General features: G+C 39.9%; 1 protein-coding gene across 1 annotated transcript; it reads left to right on the forward strand.

The window, feature by feature from the left end:
• Positions 1 to 7,006: 7,006 nt before the first annotated feature.
• Positions 7,007 to 7,378, forward strand: LOC110230823 (the record flags this gene model as incomplete). Its single annotated transcript, XM_021034890.1, has 1 exon — positions 7,007 to 7,378. A coding segment is annotated over one exon (372 nt), but the record flags the coding sequence as incomplete, so codon positions are not given.
• Positions 7,379 to 18,513: the final 11,135 nt, after the last annotated feature.

The raw sequence follows: 18,513 nt of genomic DNA on the forward strand, positions 1-18,513 counted from the left end.
TACTCATCAAATAAAAAGATACTACGGATGATTTGACATAGCATCATCACATAAAAACAACGTACGAATATAAAGCCTCGTAAAATATGAGTTTTATCAAATACAGTATATTGTTACTTATATTCGTACATAAAACAACGTACGAATATAAAGCCACGTAAATATATTTTCAAGAGAGAAAATCAAAAAAAAAAAAACAAGAACCCCGAAACATTGTTACTATCTGCTGCAGTATGACTCAAAATTTATTTCCCTTTTTTGCTTAACAATTTTGGTTGACAAGTTAAGAGAAAATGATTGTAAAAGTGCTATCGCCAACGATTAATTATCAATTAAATTCTATGATAAAGAAGGGATGATCAGGTTGCTCCACAAATTTCCATTGCAAACAGACACAAGGTACCATCTAACATTTATAATTTATTCTTTGACAAAAAAAAAAACATTTATAATTTATTGTGTTTGGGAAAATGTATGATTCTAATAACAAAACAAACAAAAGAAGAGATAACGAAACATTCAGTTTACCTGAAATATAAATATTAACAAAACTAATAATACTAGAATTTTTGCGTGAAACGGCCGGATGTACAATACAATTTTGAATCATATAATAAGATGAAACTGAGTGCATATTTATATATGTCAATCAAAACTGGACTGGATGTTTTAGTCGAACGGATTAGACCAGTAGTATATATAATCACTTTTAGCTAAAGAAATGCGAAATAAACATGAAAGTAGGTTTCTTAATCAGCCAAAAAAAATTAGAAGTTAATTAATTACACAACCGTCGGGTCTCATTGCCGTATCCTATGCCATCGTAGTGTGTACGTTTTTATTTGTAAGCGCACACACACACACACCTATATGTTCTTAAAATATGATTGGTGATTATTTCAAGATTCCAAAATAACAATTCGTCTTTGCATTCTAATGTCTGAACAGAATTTATTGGATCAGCTCCATATAAATAACAAAATACTGAGGGAAACAATAAAAATTTGAAAGAAAAAATGTAAGATAAAACGGGGAATAGTGGGTCCCATTTCGAAACGCGGTTACATGTCGGTGGCTCCATAGTTCTGACGTGGCATATGTGACGGTGTCTGTAATCGTACATCCGTTACGAAACGGAGATGTTTGGGTACAAGGATAAGAATAAAACGTTGATAAGTAAGTTAGTGCACAGTATTCGAGTTCTTGTTTGTGGCGGACCGTGACAAACAAAACTTCACGGATCGTGTAATTTTGGATCACATGTGTGCTCTTTTACTATTTCCCAATCCCCTTTTTTTATTCAAACATATAATAGTGTAACATGCAAAGATTTCACTATATATTTACTCTCTCCGTTTCAATTTAGTTGTCGTTTTAGGATTTAAATTTTGTTTCATAATAGTTGTCGTTTTAGGTTTTCAATGCAAATGTTTGGTGAAAATTTCAGTTTTATCCCTACTGTTTTAATGTTTTGGCCAATAAATTTTTTTATAAAATATATTAATAAAGGATAAAACAGAAAATTAAATGCTTTTCTTAATTTGTGTGAAAAAATCTTAAACGAGAACTAAAACGAAACAGAAAGAGTATTCAAGTTTATGCACACAAAACAATACAAAAAGGAATTCAAATGGTAATTAAAATGCATTTACGACTATATGATTTTCATGCATGCCATGTTAAATTAAATTTAAAGAAAAAATAACGTTTTTATAACTAATACATGAATGTTTGATAAAATTAAAGATGATTTTTAGTTTTTATTCTCAAAGTATCTTTTAGGTTTTCTTTATCTACTTGTTACTAATCGGAATTTTGTTAAATTTGTTTGAGCGTATAATATACAGATACACATTTGGCTTTGTGGATCTAAAACACGTGATGATCGTGTGATAGAAAATTTAATTTTGGAATCTACAATGTACTTTTGTCCATAGGTCAAAGATTGGAACAGTGACGTTGGATAGGTGATTAATCTAAGATATGTATAGATAACGTTAAATATCATTATGCCGACGTTTGATATTGTAAAACAGCAATCAAAATAGACTTTAACGTACGGGTCGTAAAAAATTGATTATGGTTGATAAAAAAAGATTGCAACTGAACAAACCCAACAACGAAAAATCATAGCTATCATAATTAGGAAAACAAAATGTGTGGTGATGATTGATGTAGAGTTAGAGCTACATTTTAATCACCGGCAAGACAATTGTTACTGAATCTTTATTTTCAATGAAGTCTATTCCTTTCAAACAAAGTAAGAAATTAAAGAATATAAAGAGAGGAAGAACTTTTTGACCAAAAAAAAAAAAAAAGAGAGGAAGAACTTAAAACAAATAAAAGATTATATTGATTGAAGTCGTCACATGCGACTTATTTTTCTGTGCTAAGAAATATAAGATGGAATAGACACCGACAGAGTTTGAAGTAACTTTTGAGTAAACCGAAGTCGACTAACCGAGGAATTTTGTATACGACGCCGTTGTCTATATATGCATAATAAACTAAAACTCTTTAAAAAGTGTGAAGTAAAACATCTTTGATAGTTTTTGGATATAGTGTTTTATTCAAAAAGATCTTTGTTACTAATTTACAGAATAATTTGTGAATTTTTATGAAGACGTAATTAGATGAAGAGAGGTATAGATTGTGGATGTCGGATTCACACACTCAAGTATTTTATTAAGTAGGAAAGATTATTCTTGAGGGACAAAAATGAATATGTAAAAAACTTATAAATTGCTACGAAAATTGCTATAGTATTTCTTTCTTGAGAGGAAGATCTCTTTTACATGGTCATTGGCCTTTATATTTATACATAGAGAAACGACATTAAAATGAGTAATTAAGTACAATTATTCCTTCTTAAATGTGTCCGTTTTGATTCTTTGACTTTAATGCTTCAACGTTTGAATTTGAGTTGACTCTGATCTTCATGGGCCTCGCCTTTTTGGCCCAATTGTCCTCGAACCGACTTACCCGTGTCTTCTACACCGAACTCATGTCACAGTGCAGTCACTTCGGATTCTCGAAATGGTGACAACCACTTCGACCGTTCCCTCGGCTCACGGGTCCAATGGGCTTTATCCTTTATGGGCCATTATCTTGACTACGTGGCAATCTTTGGTTGGTCTCGGACTTCTGGTGCGGGATCCGACACCAACAATTAGCCCCCCAAGTTCTTCGAAGTGTCATTCCAATTCGGAGGACTTTAAATGCTTTAAATGACCAAAGATTGCGCTCGAGAATCTTTCTGATTTCCCGCCGAAAATCTCATCACTCCTTTAATTTCGGCACTAACCATTTTTACCCGATTGACATCTGTCATCATTATGACCGTATATTAATTAATTACTATTAAAACGGGAAAAAACCTTCCCACTTCCCACATAACTTCCAAGGCGGTTTCATCATTAGTTTGTGTGAGGTAACTTCTTTTCACCATTACTTCCTTCTTTTACTTTTGTGCTTTAATCAAAACTTCTCTCTACTTTTCTTCACCGAACCTCTCTTTGCCGGATCTTGAATTTTTCATTTTTATCCGATGACTTCTGATTCTGAAAGACCTGAATCTCCGTCTTACGACGAGAGGCGTTCTAGTAATGACGAATGCACTCGTCCTAACGATATCGCCGGTCCTCATTACAAATCCACATGTACTCTTCAATCCCTTGAGCGATTAAAGGGGCTTTGTCAAATTCCTCCTGGAATTATAACGGAGGCGCAAATAGCCGATCCTACGGAATCCCCGGAGAACCACCGTGTCGGCTACTTTTGTGTTTACGAAATTTACTTCAAGGGCTGCGGATTGACCTTCCCCCTTCCCGAAGCCCTAGTTCGATTCTTGGCGGCTCTCGAGATTGCTTTACCTCAATTAACCCCCAATCTCCTCCGAACCATCCTCGGAATTATAACCGTTGCGGCGGAGGCTGGCTACGTCATTGGAGTCCCCGAGCTGAATGAACTTCTAAGTGTGAGAAGTTCGTCAAAGAAAACAGGATACTTCTCGGCATACCCAAATGCCAATAGAAACGTCATCTCGCACCTCCCGAACAAGGATGAAAACTGGCACCATCCTTGGTTTCTGATTAAGAAAACTCCTGCTTCGATTGGGAATCTTTCCGATGTACTCCCATCGAAGTGGTCTACGAAACCTGGTAGAGACTAGGTCGTATATTCCTTTCCTGTTCATTATTATTTCTTTACTGACCAAATTCGTTGTTTCATTTCGCAGCTCTCATCGCTTCAACTCTCCCGACTGAAGAATTTGTCAAGTTCTTCAAAACAATCCTTGAAGGGGAAACCCTTTGGAATTCTTTCACCCTCGATCAGTTTGTCGAGGCCAACCGAAAACTCAGGATGAGTCCTCCCAATCTACTTCATCGTCTTCCGCCTCCTCCCTCAACTCAGGGAATGTCAGCTCGGGCCCTTACTGCCCAGCGTAAGAAACTCTCCAAGCCGATAGCAGAGGCTTGTGATGAAAACAAGGCGTTCCTTGCGGCCGCCATTGACAAAAAAGATTACAGCAGGACCCTGCTGGTTGATGATAACAGCTCCGAGGGAGCCAGATCCGTTGCTGCTTATAGGTTAACACCTCGTCGCGAACGTCGTGACGAACGTTCTCCTCGGAGAGAGCGGTCTCCTCGTCGTGATTCTCCTCGTCCTTCCCGAGACGATTTCAGCAATGAACCACTTAAGAATTTGGTTCGTAGGAAGAGGGACAAGTCATCCCATAGTGACTCGTCTCCGCGAAGGGAGAAATCAAGGGCCCGGACTGACCGTTCACCTCGATCATCTCCTCCTACTGAACCAATGGGTCCTCCCCGTCCTGTTGACATGTCTTCTTCTTCTCAGCCCGACAGCGAAAAGACTGCTCGGAGTGCATCTCCTAAAAAGGGGGATTCTGAATCTCGAGATGCTTCCTCGAGGTTAAAGCCCGTTCTTGTCCCTCAAGTCAAATCGCTTTCAGGTTTGGTGATTTACACATACTCTAGCGTTTTTGTTTCTATTAAGATTCCGATTTTTACAACTCTTCCTTCTTCGCAGCTATGGAGAAAGATGGCAGCGTCTTCCGATGCTTCAAGACCCGATCGGGTTCGATCTTGCCAGACTTCGACAAATGGCGCCCTGCGATTCGTGAACGCTATTTGCTTCACGCGCATCACTCATCTCGGGTTAGTTCCGTTTTTTTTTTTTTTTTTTATTGCATTGCCATTCTGCGAACTGACTCGCCATCCCGGGTTTATGTATAATGCCAGGCTCATAGCGAACTTAACGACATGATCGAACATTACGAAGGGTTGGTCATTGGACGGAAAAAGGAGATTGACATGTGGAAGAAGAAACTCTCTGCCCTTGAGGCTGAACTCAGTTCTTCTGCCGGCTCCAAGCACGATCTGGAGGACAAGGTCGACAGTTTAACATCCGAGTTTGCGCAGATAAAGGGGGAGCTGCAAGACCAGTACGATCGGAACTACAAACTCCAGGATGAACTTTCTGGTGTTCAGGGTAGACTTCATGAATCCGAATCAACCGCCGATACCCTGAACAACCAACTTATCGAGCTTGACGCGAAGTACAAGGCGCTGGCCAAGTTGCATGATTCCGAGTTGGCAAGGTCGGCATCGAAGGCCAGAAAAGAGGTTAAGGGACGCGGGATGGAGTTGATCCAAGGGGCCATCCGCTTCATGCAGACCGAGAAGGCTAGGTCAGACTTGGAATCAGACATCAAGGAGCATGAGAGCAACCTGATTCTGTTGGATCAAATTCATGAAGCAGATTTCTCCGAGGAGCAAGAAAGGACCGAACTGTCAACTAATCTTTCTGAAAAACGGAGTCGCTTGGCAGCTCTTCCCACTTCGACCTTCAACCCGCTTGACTTCGAGGAATTCTTTACTGAATCTCCTCCTATAAGTGAATCGGGTTTAGACTGGGCAGGTAACGCTTGGCTCCTGACGCTTATTACACTTTCTTACCTTGTACCTTTGATTGACTGGAATTATTATTTCTAGGCTCAAGTGAGACGGAAGACGTTGTCCCGCCCGTAGTTCCTATGGTACCGGAGGTCACTCCGGAGGTTGGTTGTACCGCAGAGGGTGGTCAGGGAGCTTCATCTGATCAAGCGCCAATTAAAGAGGCGGGCAAAACTTTGACAGCTGAGCCGGAGTCCGAGGTGGAGGTCGATCCGTAGTGGCTGTGTCCACTTTAAACTAGGGATTGTCCCATTTAGTTTAAACTTAATTTCAAACTTATTTTTTGGCCTAAGGAGGCTTTATCGTTTCTTTTGAACAAGATTTTTGCCTGAGGAGGCTTTTAAACCTTTCTAGGGTACGACCCAAGGGGGTTTGGTTAAAATTATATGAGGGTTTGCAAAGTCCGCTTTTAACCTTTTGTGGCCTTGTGGTTATGTTTTCGAGATTTTTAGGCTGATCAGACCTTTCTCTTTAGAATGCGAGAACTGAGCTCGGCTTAAAGCGAGTTCCCCACTTCGGGTTTAGTCAACTCGATAAATTTATTGGGCCTGGGCCTCAGAAACTTTTGTAGTTAATGCGACGGTTGCTCTTTCCCTTCTTATAAATAAGGAAAACGGCTCGTCTTTAATGCAATAACTGCCTTTTCTCGATTTTCCAAAAATGGTTTAAACCACTCGGACACACTACCATTATTAGATTTATGGTTCCAAGACAAACCCTAAATCATTATAAATAAAGGCTCACCTACTTCTAAGCTTTATTTAAACACGATTTTAGAATCATACTTTGAGAAATATTACGAGAATGGAAAACGAAAAAGTAGCCCCCATTGATCCCGGCAGCCCACTCTTCTTGTCCGGCGACGGCTTTGAACCGGCCGGCGTTCTTTTCCCTCACGCCGTCTTTCACTTTCCTTCGAAGGAGAAGAAGGAGGCTTGCGACTTTATTGACAAGGTTAATATCTGTCGTTTTTGATTAGAAACTTTTTGTTTCATCTTATTCATTCATCTTTATGCTAGGTTGCCGACAAACACCGTCGCTTGTGTGAAGAGAGGCAGCGGCTGGGACTCAAAAGGCAAACGCTCGAGGCTCGCATCGCTCGGGTGGAGAGGAAGATACGGGCCTTGGAGAGTGATCCCTTTCAATGGGAATGGCGGAATTTCGATTCTGTTGCTGAGATCCCGAAGATGCTTCGGATGTATCTCCGTGCAAGAGGAGTTCCGGGTCCTGTGAATGCTCCGGTCCATACCGTTCCATCTGATAGCGAGGAAGAAGACGAGGAGGAGGCCAGCACCTGTCGGAAACGCGTTCGGGATCATCCCGAAGTGGATGCCAAGAACAAGGCGTCCACTTCGAAGACTAAACCGACGATGAAGGAGCCTGTTCCTGAGCCTCTTCCATAAATGTTCTCTATCTTCTTCACTTATTTTAAACTCGTAATGGGCTTCGGCCCCTTTTTATTTATGGAAACATTTGCAACTTTCCTTTTTTTAAAAAAAAAATATTCTCGGAGATGCGCCTTTTAATGCAGGATCCGTTCGAGGGCATAAATCTCTCCGCGAATCACTCCATTCCTTGGATAGAATCCGCAGCTTGTTAGGGATATGACGTTCCTATAAATTATAGTCTCAATTTCCCTTTACTCCTCACCATTCTTTTCATTTTAGTAGGTATGGAGTTCAATCTTCGCTGTTCAGAATCTATGCCCGACTTCTCCAGAATCGGAATGATAAACGAAGATGTTCCAAATGAGCCAAGCAGGCAGCCTCCTCCACTTCGCGGCTTCTTGAGATCTCAGATCCGAGCCCCATGTGCTTTGATCAGGGATCTCCCAATCAGAGACCAAGGAACAGCGACGGCGTTCATAGATGCACTTGAGCTTCAACACCGGAAGCTTATGTCGGAAAAGAGGAGACTTCGGAAGAGGATTAACCGGATGCAACGCAGGCTTACTACGGTGTCAAGAGATCTTCACATCCTTGAATCTCACCCCGGAGAGTGGATTGAGCTTGGAATTTCTGACTTTGCTCGAATTCCGGACTGCATGATGCCGATCCTCGATCTTGCTGGTCAAGGAGTTGAAGTGTTCTGCTCGTCAACAAGATTTTCATAATCCGAAGTGTACGATGAGGGACATTCCGTCTTTTAAATAACGCTCTATTTCCAATCTCTTGTATGTTCGCATAGCCGAACCTTTATTTGCTTCACTTGTTCGCACAATCGAACCTTTTTCCTTTAATAAAGAAATAAAACAAATTTTTATTAATAGCTGAACTCGTTTCCGAGCTGCCTACGTACCCATCTCGGGATCAAGCCACACCGTAGTTCATGTACAAAAACAATGCATATAGCTTTAAACATAAAACTTCTTTAAGTTGATCACATTCCAAGTTCGCTTGACTGGATTGTCTTCTAAGTCTTTCAACCTATAAACACCGTTCCGAACCACTTCGGTAATAATGTAAGGTCCTTCCCAATTAATACCAAGTTTACCGGCACCTTCTTTTTTTTTTTTGTCAAAGACGCGCCTTAATACATAATCTCCCACGAAGAACGGCCTACTTTTAACCTTAGAATTGTAATACCGGGCTGCTGCCTGCTGGTAACTCTGGATCCGAATTAGAGCTTGATCACGCCTTTCATTTATGGTATCTAGTGAATCATTAAGCATTGCTGAATTTTCTTCCTCATTTAACGGTGCTTCTGTTCGGCGAAGTCCGGGCACATTGAGTTCAGCTGGTACTACCGCCTCCATGCCATAAACCAAAGAGAATGGAGTTTCTCCTGTAGGTCGCCTAGGGGTTGTACGATAGGCCCACAAGACGGGTTGGAGTTCTTCATACCATCCTCCCTTTAGATGACTTAAGCGTTTCTTGAGATTGCTTAATATTGTCTTGTTCGCGGCTTCAGCTTGATCGTTTCCTTGCAGATATCGTGGAGTAGAATAGCTAACTTTGATTCCCCAGTCCGCACAAAAGGCATCAAACTCGTGTGAAATGAATTGTGGTCCATTATCAGTGACTATTTCGTATGGAACTCCATGTCGACATATAATGTTTTTCCAAATAAAGGTCTTCACCGCCGAATCCTTGATACCAACATACGCCTCAGCTTCAATCCATTTTGAAAAGTAGTCCGTAAGGACTAAAAGGTACTGTACACCTCGAGTTGATTTGTGCAATGGTCCAATGATGTCCATTGACCACCTCATAAACGGGTATGGGGCGGAAATGGAGGAGAATAATTCCGACGGTTGATGGATCAATGGTGCATGGAGTTGGCAGCGCTTGCATCTTTGGGCGAACTTAACACAATCTGTAATCATAGTGGGCCAATAATATCCCGTTCTTTTTACTTTAAAAGCCATAGCCCTTCCTGATGAATGACTCCCACATAATCCTTCATGCACTTCGCTCATAACGATTTCGACTTCGGGCCCAAAAATGCACAATAGGTAAGGGTCACTGACACCTCGTCTATACAATGTGTCTTTTGACAGACAAAATTTCGCGCTAACGATTCTCATTTTTCTGGCATGCCACTTATTCTTTGGGAGCTTGCCTGTCATAATGTAGTGCTTTATTGGCTCCCTCCAGTCAGCCCCCCAGTCTTTAGCCGGAATTTGGTCAACTTTGTGAAATACTCGTGGCTCTGGCTCGGGATGCTCGTTTGGTTCAAGAACATCCTCCTCGATTAACGGCTCGGTTTCTAACATTGTTTCTGGAATCACCTCTTTAGCTAAGACAACGGGTTCCTTGTTAGATGTATTCGATCCCTTTGACTTCCTTCGTTTGTTGGGTGGCGGTTCGATATCTGGTTCGCCACGGTCGCGTGCCGCTGCTCGAGACCTTGTAACGACGAGGGTTTCTTTGCTGTCTTGAATGCTTCGCTCCGAAATGCATTCCACTGGAATAACTCTCTTTAACTTAGGATCTGATGTTGACGCCAATGCGGCAAGTGCATCCGCAGTTGTATTCTCTCCCCGAGGTATGCGGATTAATTCGAATTTCGAGAAATTTTTAGATAAACCCTTCACCACTTCGAGGTACGCTTCCATTCTTGAATCTTTGGCCTCATAGTCTCCATTAAATTGGTTAACTACTAATTGCGAATCGCAATAAGCCAATACTTCCTTAGCTCCAACTCCTTGTGCTAATCGAAGTCCGGCAATCAGGGCTTCGTATTCTGCCTCGTTGTTGGAGGCATTGAATAACAACCGGAATGATTGTTCTAGAATTTCTGATGTTGGAGATTCTAACTTGATTCCCACTCCGGATCCTTGCTTTGTTGAAGACCCGTCTACGTGTAATTTCCAAGTTTGGTTCTCCGGCTGCTCTACCGTTCCAGGTATTGGTAACTCGGTTAAGAAATCTGCTAAAACCTGAGCTTTCATACTGACCCGGCTTTTGAATTCTATATCGTACTCGCTTAACTCCACCGCCCATTTCGCCAAACGTCCGGAATGACTTGGACTATGAAGTATTGTTCGGAGTGGCTGGTTGGTTAATACTTCAACCGAATGGGATTGAAAATATGGGCGCAACTTTCGGGCCGAAGTCACCACCGCGAGTGCGAGTTTTTCCATCATTGTGTATCTGGTTTCTGGATCCGTCATTGACTTGCTTACGTAGTAAATTGGTTTCTGCTCCCCACGGTCCTCCCGAACCAAGACTCCACTAACCGCGTGGTTTGAAACCGACACGTACAAATAAAGTTTTTCATCCACTTCCGGTTTGGACAGTATAGGTGGAGTGATTAAGTATGCCTTAAGCTGCCCAAAAGCTTCTTCACACTTCTCATCCCAAAGGAATCCTTTGTTCCCTTTTAGAATTTGGTAGAATGGCAACGACTTATCTGTTGATCTCGAGATAAAACGATTCAAAGCCGCAATCCGCCCAGTCAACCGTTGTACTTCTTTGAAGTTTCTTGGAGATGGCATGTTTAGAAAGGCATTAATTTGATTTGGATTGGCTTCAATCCCTCTTTTTGTCACGATATAGCCAAGAAATTCTCCGGATGGGACTCCAAATGTGCACTTCGCCGGGTTCAGCTTTATTTGATATTTATTGAGAATATCAAAACATTCCTCCAAATGCTTAACGTGATCTTCTTTCTTTAACGATTTAACCAACATATCATCTATGTAGACTTCCATAGTCTTCCCGAGGTGATTGTGGAACATTTTGTTAACCAACCGTTGGTAAGTTGCTCCTGCATTTTTCAAACCAAAAGGCATTACCTTGTAACAATAGATACCTCTATCTGTGATAAATGACGTCTTTTCTTGATCTTCGGGGTTCATCATTATCTGATTATAACCCGAGAAGGCGTCCATGAATGTTAACAGCTCGTTTCCAGCGGTGGACTCTACAAGTCGATCTATATGCGGGAGCGGGAAACTATCTTTGGGACATGCTTTATTTAGGTCTGTGAAATCGATGCAAACCCTATCTTTCCCATTCTTCTTTTTGACAACGACAGTGTTTGCTACCCATTCCGGGTATTGCACTTCTCTTATGGACCCTATCTTCAAAAGTTTATCCACTTCGTCATTTACTACTTTGGCTCGCTCCACTCCGAGCTTTCTTCTTTTCTGTTTCACCGGCTTGAAGCTTGGATCCACGTTTAGCTCGTGACAAATTATATTTGGATCTATACCAGGCATGTCTGTTGCTGACCATGCAAACGATGTTTTGTTTTTCTTTAAAAGTTCGACCAAAGCTTCTTTTGTTTGGCCAGTCAAAGTTGCTCCAATTCGAATTTTCCGGTCCGGCTTGTCTTCTTCCAACACCACTTCGATTACTACATCATCTTTCTTCTGCCCGCTAGGAAATTTTGTTCTTAGTCCCTCTTTTGCAGGCTTCGTTAATTGCTATTGAATCTTCATACGGTGGCTAGCTAGGTAACACGTCCGTGAAGCTTCTTGATCTCCCCGAATTGTTTCCACCCCATTTGATGTTGGAAATTTGATACATTGATGGTATGTAGAGGGGACTGCTTTCATTCGATAAATCCAGGGAGTCCCGAGGATGATGTTGTAAGCTGCGGGCTTATCGAAGACAACGAAGTCCACGATCTTCGATACCTTCTTGGCAAGGACCGGTAGCTTGATTGTTCCGAGAGACATGGCTGACTCGCTTGTGAACGCAACTAACGGAGATGGGGGTCCTACTATGTCTCCTCGGCAGATTCCCATTCTTTCTAGAGTACTTAAAAAGATCAAGTCGACCGAACTGCCCGTATCGATAAGGATCCTTGATACTTCGAAGTTAGCAACATCAAGAGTAATGACTAGAGCATCATCATGCGGTCTTTCGAGATGCCGCGTTTCTTCTTCGTTAAATGATATTGAGGCACCTTGAAGATCAACTTCTTCGCTCAAGCTTGCTTTGAGTAAGACATTTCGTCTATGTTTTTTGATGGACCTTATCGAATCTCGACAAAATTTTGAGCCTCCTAGAATCACATTGATCTTACCCTTCGAACTCCTTGGTTCTTCCTCGTTGGATAACCTTGGTCTTTTGGAATCTTGATCTTTGGAGTTTTCCTTTGCTTCGTGGTATTCCTTCACAAAATCTTTTATATCGAATTTGGAAAGATCTCCACTGGCCCAAAGCTCTGCGAGGTGCCTTTTAAGAACGCTGCAATCCTTGGTTAAATGTCCGGTTACTTTATGAATGTCGCAATATAGACTTTCATCACGGACCCAAGTGTTTGATCTTCCTTTCCCTTGGAATTGCTTTCCGACGGTACTGTTGAAGGGTTGCGACCCAAATTTCCTTGGTCCTTTGCTCTCCCTAGGCTCGAACTTCTTGGTAGGGACGGTGATTGCCGGCTTTTCTTGCTTATTTCTTTTGGCAAAACTTTCTTTTTCGTCCTCTACCTCCATCCAGTTGTTCGCGCGGAAGAGTGCATCCTGAATTGTGTCTGGTTTATGAAGTATTAAGTCTTCTTTAAACCTTGAATCATGATCCTTTTCGTAGGGCAGATAAAGCTGATTGCTGCGAGATTCTTGGGAGCTTTGACAGCACTCCTTTGAATTTGGTGATGAAAACTCGAAGTGACTCATTAGATCCTTGCGATAAGTTCCAAAGATCGGCATCCGAAACGCTTTTATCCATAAGGATGGAGTATTGCTTTAAGAATACGGCTGATAGTTCGTCGAAATTGCTGATCGAACCCGGCTCTAATTGGGTGAACCACATTAGAGCTTGGCCACATAGATTCTCCGAAAAAAGCTTGCAGTAGCCTGCGTCCTTATCAGCTTCATCCAACTCGACTCTTCCAGCTGCGATCAGAAAAGCTGCGAGATAGCTTTTTGGATCCTCCAATCCGCTGTAAGGGTCCAACTTGAGTTTCCGGGAATCTTTGATCCTCAAACTTGCAATTCGCGAGATGAAAGGTGTTCGCCTAGCTTCTTCAATGACTCGATTGATGTCTGGCTCCGAACTTGTAGCTTGATGAAATTTTGATTTCATTTCTTTTAATTCCTGGCTAACCTTCCTCATGGTCTCGAACTGGTCGAGGTTCTCCTGCTCGTATTGAGCTGCAAGTTGTTCTTCATCTCCGAGCTGTGTCTCTTCTTCCAACGTCTGAACTACATTATTAGTAGCACCGGGAGTTGTTTGTCCGCTGGTTTCATTTCGTGCAGCGAAACTTGGCGAGTTGAATATCCCTCTTCGGATTCCCACAAAGTTTCCTGCACTTAAAGAGCGAACACGAGTTTGTATAGTATTGACGTTTTGACTAAGAGATACCTGGGATGTTTGCAATGTATCGACGGCCTTTTCCACATCCGAGAACTTTTGTGATATGTCCGACATGGTTTGCTGCATAGCTTTGAGGGTTTCGGCCAATGATGTCTCAACGGTGTCTCCTCCGGACATTGTTGCTTATCTCGGAAGTGTAATAAAGAAAAATCTGACCACTCAAGAATCCTAGTTCCCCACAGACGGCGCCAAAATGTGGATGTCGGATTCACACACTCAAGTATTTTATTAAGTAGGAAAGATTATTCTTGAGGGACAAAAATGAATATGTAAAAAACTTATAAATTGCTACGAAAATTGCTATAGTATTTCTTTCTTGAGAGGAAGATCCCCTTTACATGGCCATTGGCCTTTATATTTATACATAGAGAAACGACATTAAAATGAGTAATTAAGTACAATTATTCCTTCTTAAATGTGTCCGTTTTGATTCTTTGACTTTAATGCTTCAACGTTTGAATTTGAGTTGACTCTGATCTTCATGGGCCTCGCCTTTTTGGCCCAATTGTCCTCGAACCGACTTACCCGTGTCTTCTACACCGAACTCATGTCACAGTGCAGTCACTTCGGATTCTCGAAGTGGTGACAACCACTTCGACCGTTCCCTCGGCTCACGGGTCCAATGGGCTTTATCCTTTATGGGCCATTATCTTGACTACGTGGCAATCTTTGGTTGGTCTCGGACTTCTGGTGCGGGATCCGACACCAACATAGATGAGTCCGCGTGTAAGAACTGTTGATCTTAATTGGCTTATCTCTAGTCGATTTTCAAGGTTTTTGTCTTGTCCCTAGTGCATTTTGCTATCTCGGTCCGGTTGGTAAGGTGTGATGGTGTTTTTATTTGTGTCTCTCCTATCGGTGGCTTCTTGCTTTCCTCCCTGTCGGTTTTGCTACTGGTTTGACTTCGGTGTGAGGTCTATCCGATCTTTTTGGTGCTTCCGGCGTTCACAGTTTCTTTGGGGAAGCTTGGTGAGAGTTTCTGGTTTCTTTGCGCAATTTTAGTGTTTAGGTCTTCTTGTTTCCTTAACGGATGATCTTCTTTAGATATATTGTCTCTTTGTTGATGGTCTAAATAGTTTTCCCGTTATGTTGGGGCTTTGCTTCCCTCTTTTGGGCTAAGTTTCTGGGGACATTTCGTTAGTCCGCCGGTGTTTGTATTTCAACTGGTATTTTACCTTGGGTTCTAAATAAAATTCAGACGAAAAAAAAAAAAAAAAGAAGAGAGGTATAGATGACAACTCAGAGAATAAAACAAATATCTATTAGAGACAAAACGGTCCAAATGATGAAAAAAAAAAAAAGACAAAACGGTCCAAAAGTTATGTACAAAAGATAAGCAAATAAAGTTACTTTTCACTACTTCCCATTCCATCGATCATCTCTTTACGTTACATCGACTTGGCTACAGTCCATTGTTGAGGTTGATAAGCCTAATAATTTGCTATGGAATGAAAATCATATATTGAGTTTAAAAATTGTAAAACCAAAAATAATAATAGCAACGAAAAGCACTTTTTCTGGTCCAGATTTTACTACGTATAGTTTCGTATTTTAACGGAGAATTTGCCTTTTACTGGCAAAAGAGAAAACATAGTGCATTATCCTAATCTTGTACGGTTTTGCATAAAAGAAGTATATATATATATATATTAACTGTAATATATGAAACGGAAGAATTAGGCAAATTATTTTACAACTACTCTCTACTCGTGTGCATCCCCTCCAAATTTCATTGACCTTTGTTTGGTAATTACATAAGTAAATGAATTGCCACTAAAAATTTACAACAACATTTAATTATGATAAAACACAGATGGAACAATTAAGAATATAGATAGATCCGTTTCACACGAAGCAAATGGGTAGTTGATTATCTGCTCTTATATATTAAGACCAAGAAAAAACGATAAGTCAATTTGTTCCACATTACATAACCATGTGTCGTGGATCTCAACCCAACATTTGACTTGAAACAATTTATAATTAAGTATTAGTAATTCGATATATATACAGTGGATCTAGAACTCATTTATAGGTTAATGTGGAGTCGTTGTATTTCCATTAATGTCAGTGCCCTATTTCCTAACCTCACTCACTACGCTCTTTCTTACTCGATATTAGCATTACTGTATTTCTTACATTTTAACACCGAGTAATTTTATTTTATTATAGCACAAGTGGACCTGGTTCAGCTCTAAAATAATTTGATTTGAATCAAGTTTTGTACATTATTGAAAGTACCAACAAAAGGCGATCATAATTTGTAACTAGAAGTCTAGAACCGTAGTTGGGGACAAAAGTCAAAACGATTTCGCTACGTTACGTATATTTGCCAATTCATATAAGCTGTCTGAATAAATTATACCGAACTTTTTTTTTTGACAACTTTGGATCGACAAAGCTCGATCCATAGTCAATCCCTACTACGCGGGGTAACGCGATTTAGTGGAATCGAACTCCGGTGGGGAAGGCGGAGTCAAATGGACTTAACCACTTGACTAAAGGCACATTCCCACCGAACTTTTTCTTATTTTGTGTATTTTTCAAAAGTTTTTGAATTTTGTCGTTATACGAGTATACTCTGGTTTATTTCGGCTTTTCCTCCATTATTATATAATTTCTGTCGGCATTTTTCAGATGAACTTTTCTTTAAACGCATGGACTAAATCACAAACGTAAGCATAAAAATGGTGCTTTTTAAGCGTTTTTGTTTATCTTATAATTTTTTTTTTTTTTTGATAAATCCTATCGGCTATCCGGTCGGTTTCGGTAGAAACGCACCGAGGTGCTACATAGTGGACTGGTCCACCAATAATATATCTTGTAAATTTTACCGTACCAATAATATATACTTAAAATGATTAATGACATTTTGTTTATAAGCCAAAAACAAAAATCATTATTAGAAGACTAGAGAGTAGAGATTAGGCCTGAGCAAAATAACCGGAACCGAATATCCGAACCGAAAAATCCGAAAAAATATCCGAACCGACCGAACCGATTTTTAAAAATACCCGAATGGATCCTAGACCTCTTACCCGAAAAAAACCCGAACCGAACCCGAACCGAATCTAATATCCGTGGGTACCCGAATACAAATATACACCTAAAAATATTAGTTATATTTATACTTATAATATCCGAAATACCTAAAATTATAATCATAAATCCGAATATACTAGGTATTTTTGAGTAATTCGTATACATTTGGATATATTTGGTTAAAAAGTAACTAATGATGTAGTTTTCTTTTGGGTAATTTTAGTATTTTTATATATTTTTGGTTATATTTGGGCAAAGAGTAACCAATGTATTTTTGAGAAATCGGGTATTTCGGTTAGATTTGGGTATATACGAGTAAAAAACCCGAACCCGACCCGAACCCGAAAATTTTTCGGGTATTTTTGGTTATTTTCGAGTATTTTGCCTCTTTATTAAAATATCTGAACCGACCCGATCCGAACCGAATCCGAACCAAAATTTAAGAATACCCGAATGGGTCTCGACCCCCTATCCGAATAGATCCGATACCCGAAAAAAAAGAACCGAACCCGAACGGGTAGCCGAATGCCCAGACCTAGTAGAGATGTCTCTTTTTAACGTTTACCTTTTTGCAGTACGAGATATTTACAAATTACGAACTAGTTCTTGTGTACTATATAATACATAATTACATAGATTTCGTTGTGTGTGACGGTAGATCTAGACGATCGACAATATGGTATGGGTCATTTTTGTCTTGACTTGCATCACTTTTCTGAGTTATGATAAATTGTCCACAGTTATGACTATTACATGCACGTCCCAGGTTTATTAATACGTGACAATACCTCGTAAAAAGATACATGTTCATACGAAACATAATTATATAGTTATTTTAAAAACTCGGTTTTTTTTTTCTTTTTCTTATTTTTACAGCAGAAAAATCGGTTTCTATCATATATTAACACAAACCCACACTGTATTAATATGATTCTTAAAATCATAGTGACAACTCACTTCCAAATTCATGAGTCCATGACGCGTAGTCGAAGCCCAGATGGCCAGACATATACAATTAGCAAAAAAATAAAATGAAAATGTTAATTCAAAGAAAGTGAGGGATTTTTTTTATACTAAGATTGAGAACGTACCAATTTTAAGGGACATCCGATACTTAAATCTATGTTTTTTAGATCCAAAATATATATATATATATATGAATATTGGATATCAACAAACGAAAAAATTAAAAACTCCCAATTGCATGGAACAAAAGGAATTTCGCATTTCTTAATATATATAAACATCTTGACAGAAACTTGCACCTAATTTCCTCAACTAACTTGGCCTTAAGAGCTACCAAATCCACCACTCCTTATATTATATATACAATATAGATAGGGCCTAGGGGGGTTATACATCAAATTTCTGTTACGATATGTTTAATTAGTGAAATTGCACTTAACATCAATACATAATTATTTCATATTTCAAACAAATACCAAATATGTACGAAAACAAAAACGCAGCAAATTAAATAAACACTTACCATCGAGATATTACAATTCGAAGAAGAATAAATTATTTCAGTGGAAACGAAAAGATTGGATTTTTTTTTGTTTTAGTGGCGACAAGATCAGACTTATCATTAGTAAAACTATTCGATGTATACAATAAGATTAGAATCTATAGCGGCCAGAAACAAAGGCTTCATTATTGTTCACTCGAATCCAAGTTTTGTAATTCCAAGTCGACATTTCGTTTTCCAGAAGTTGATAGCTATCCAT

Source organism: Arabidopsis lyrata (genome assembly GCF_000004255.2).
Source record: "Arabidopsis lyrata subsp. lyrata unplaced genomic scaffold ARALYscaffold_2, whole genome shotgun sequence".
In the NCBI taxonomy this organism is placed as follows: Eukaryota; Viridiplantae; Streptophyta; class Magnoliopsida; order Brassicales; family Brassicaceae; genus Arabidopsis; species Arabidopsis lyrata.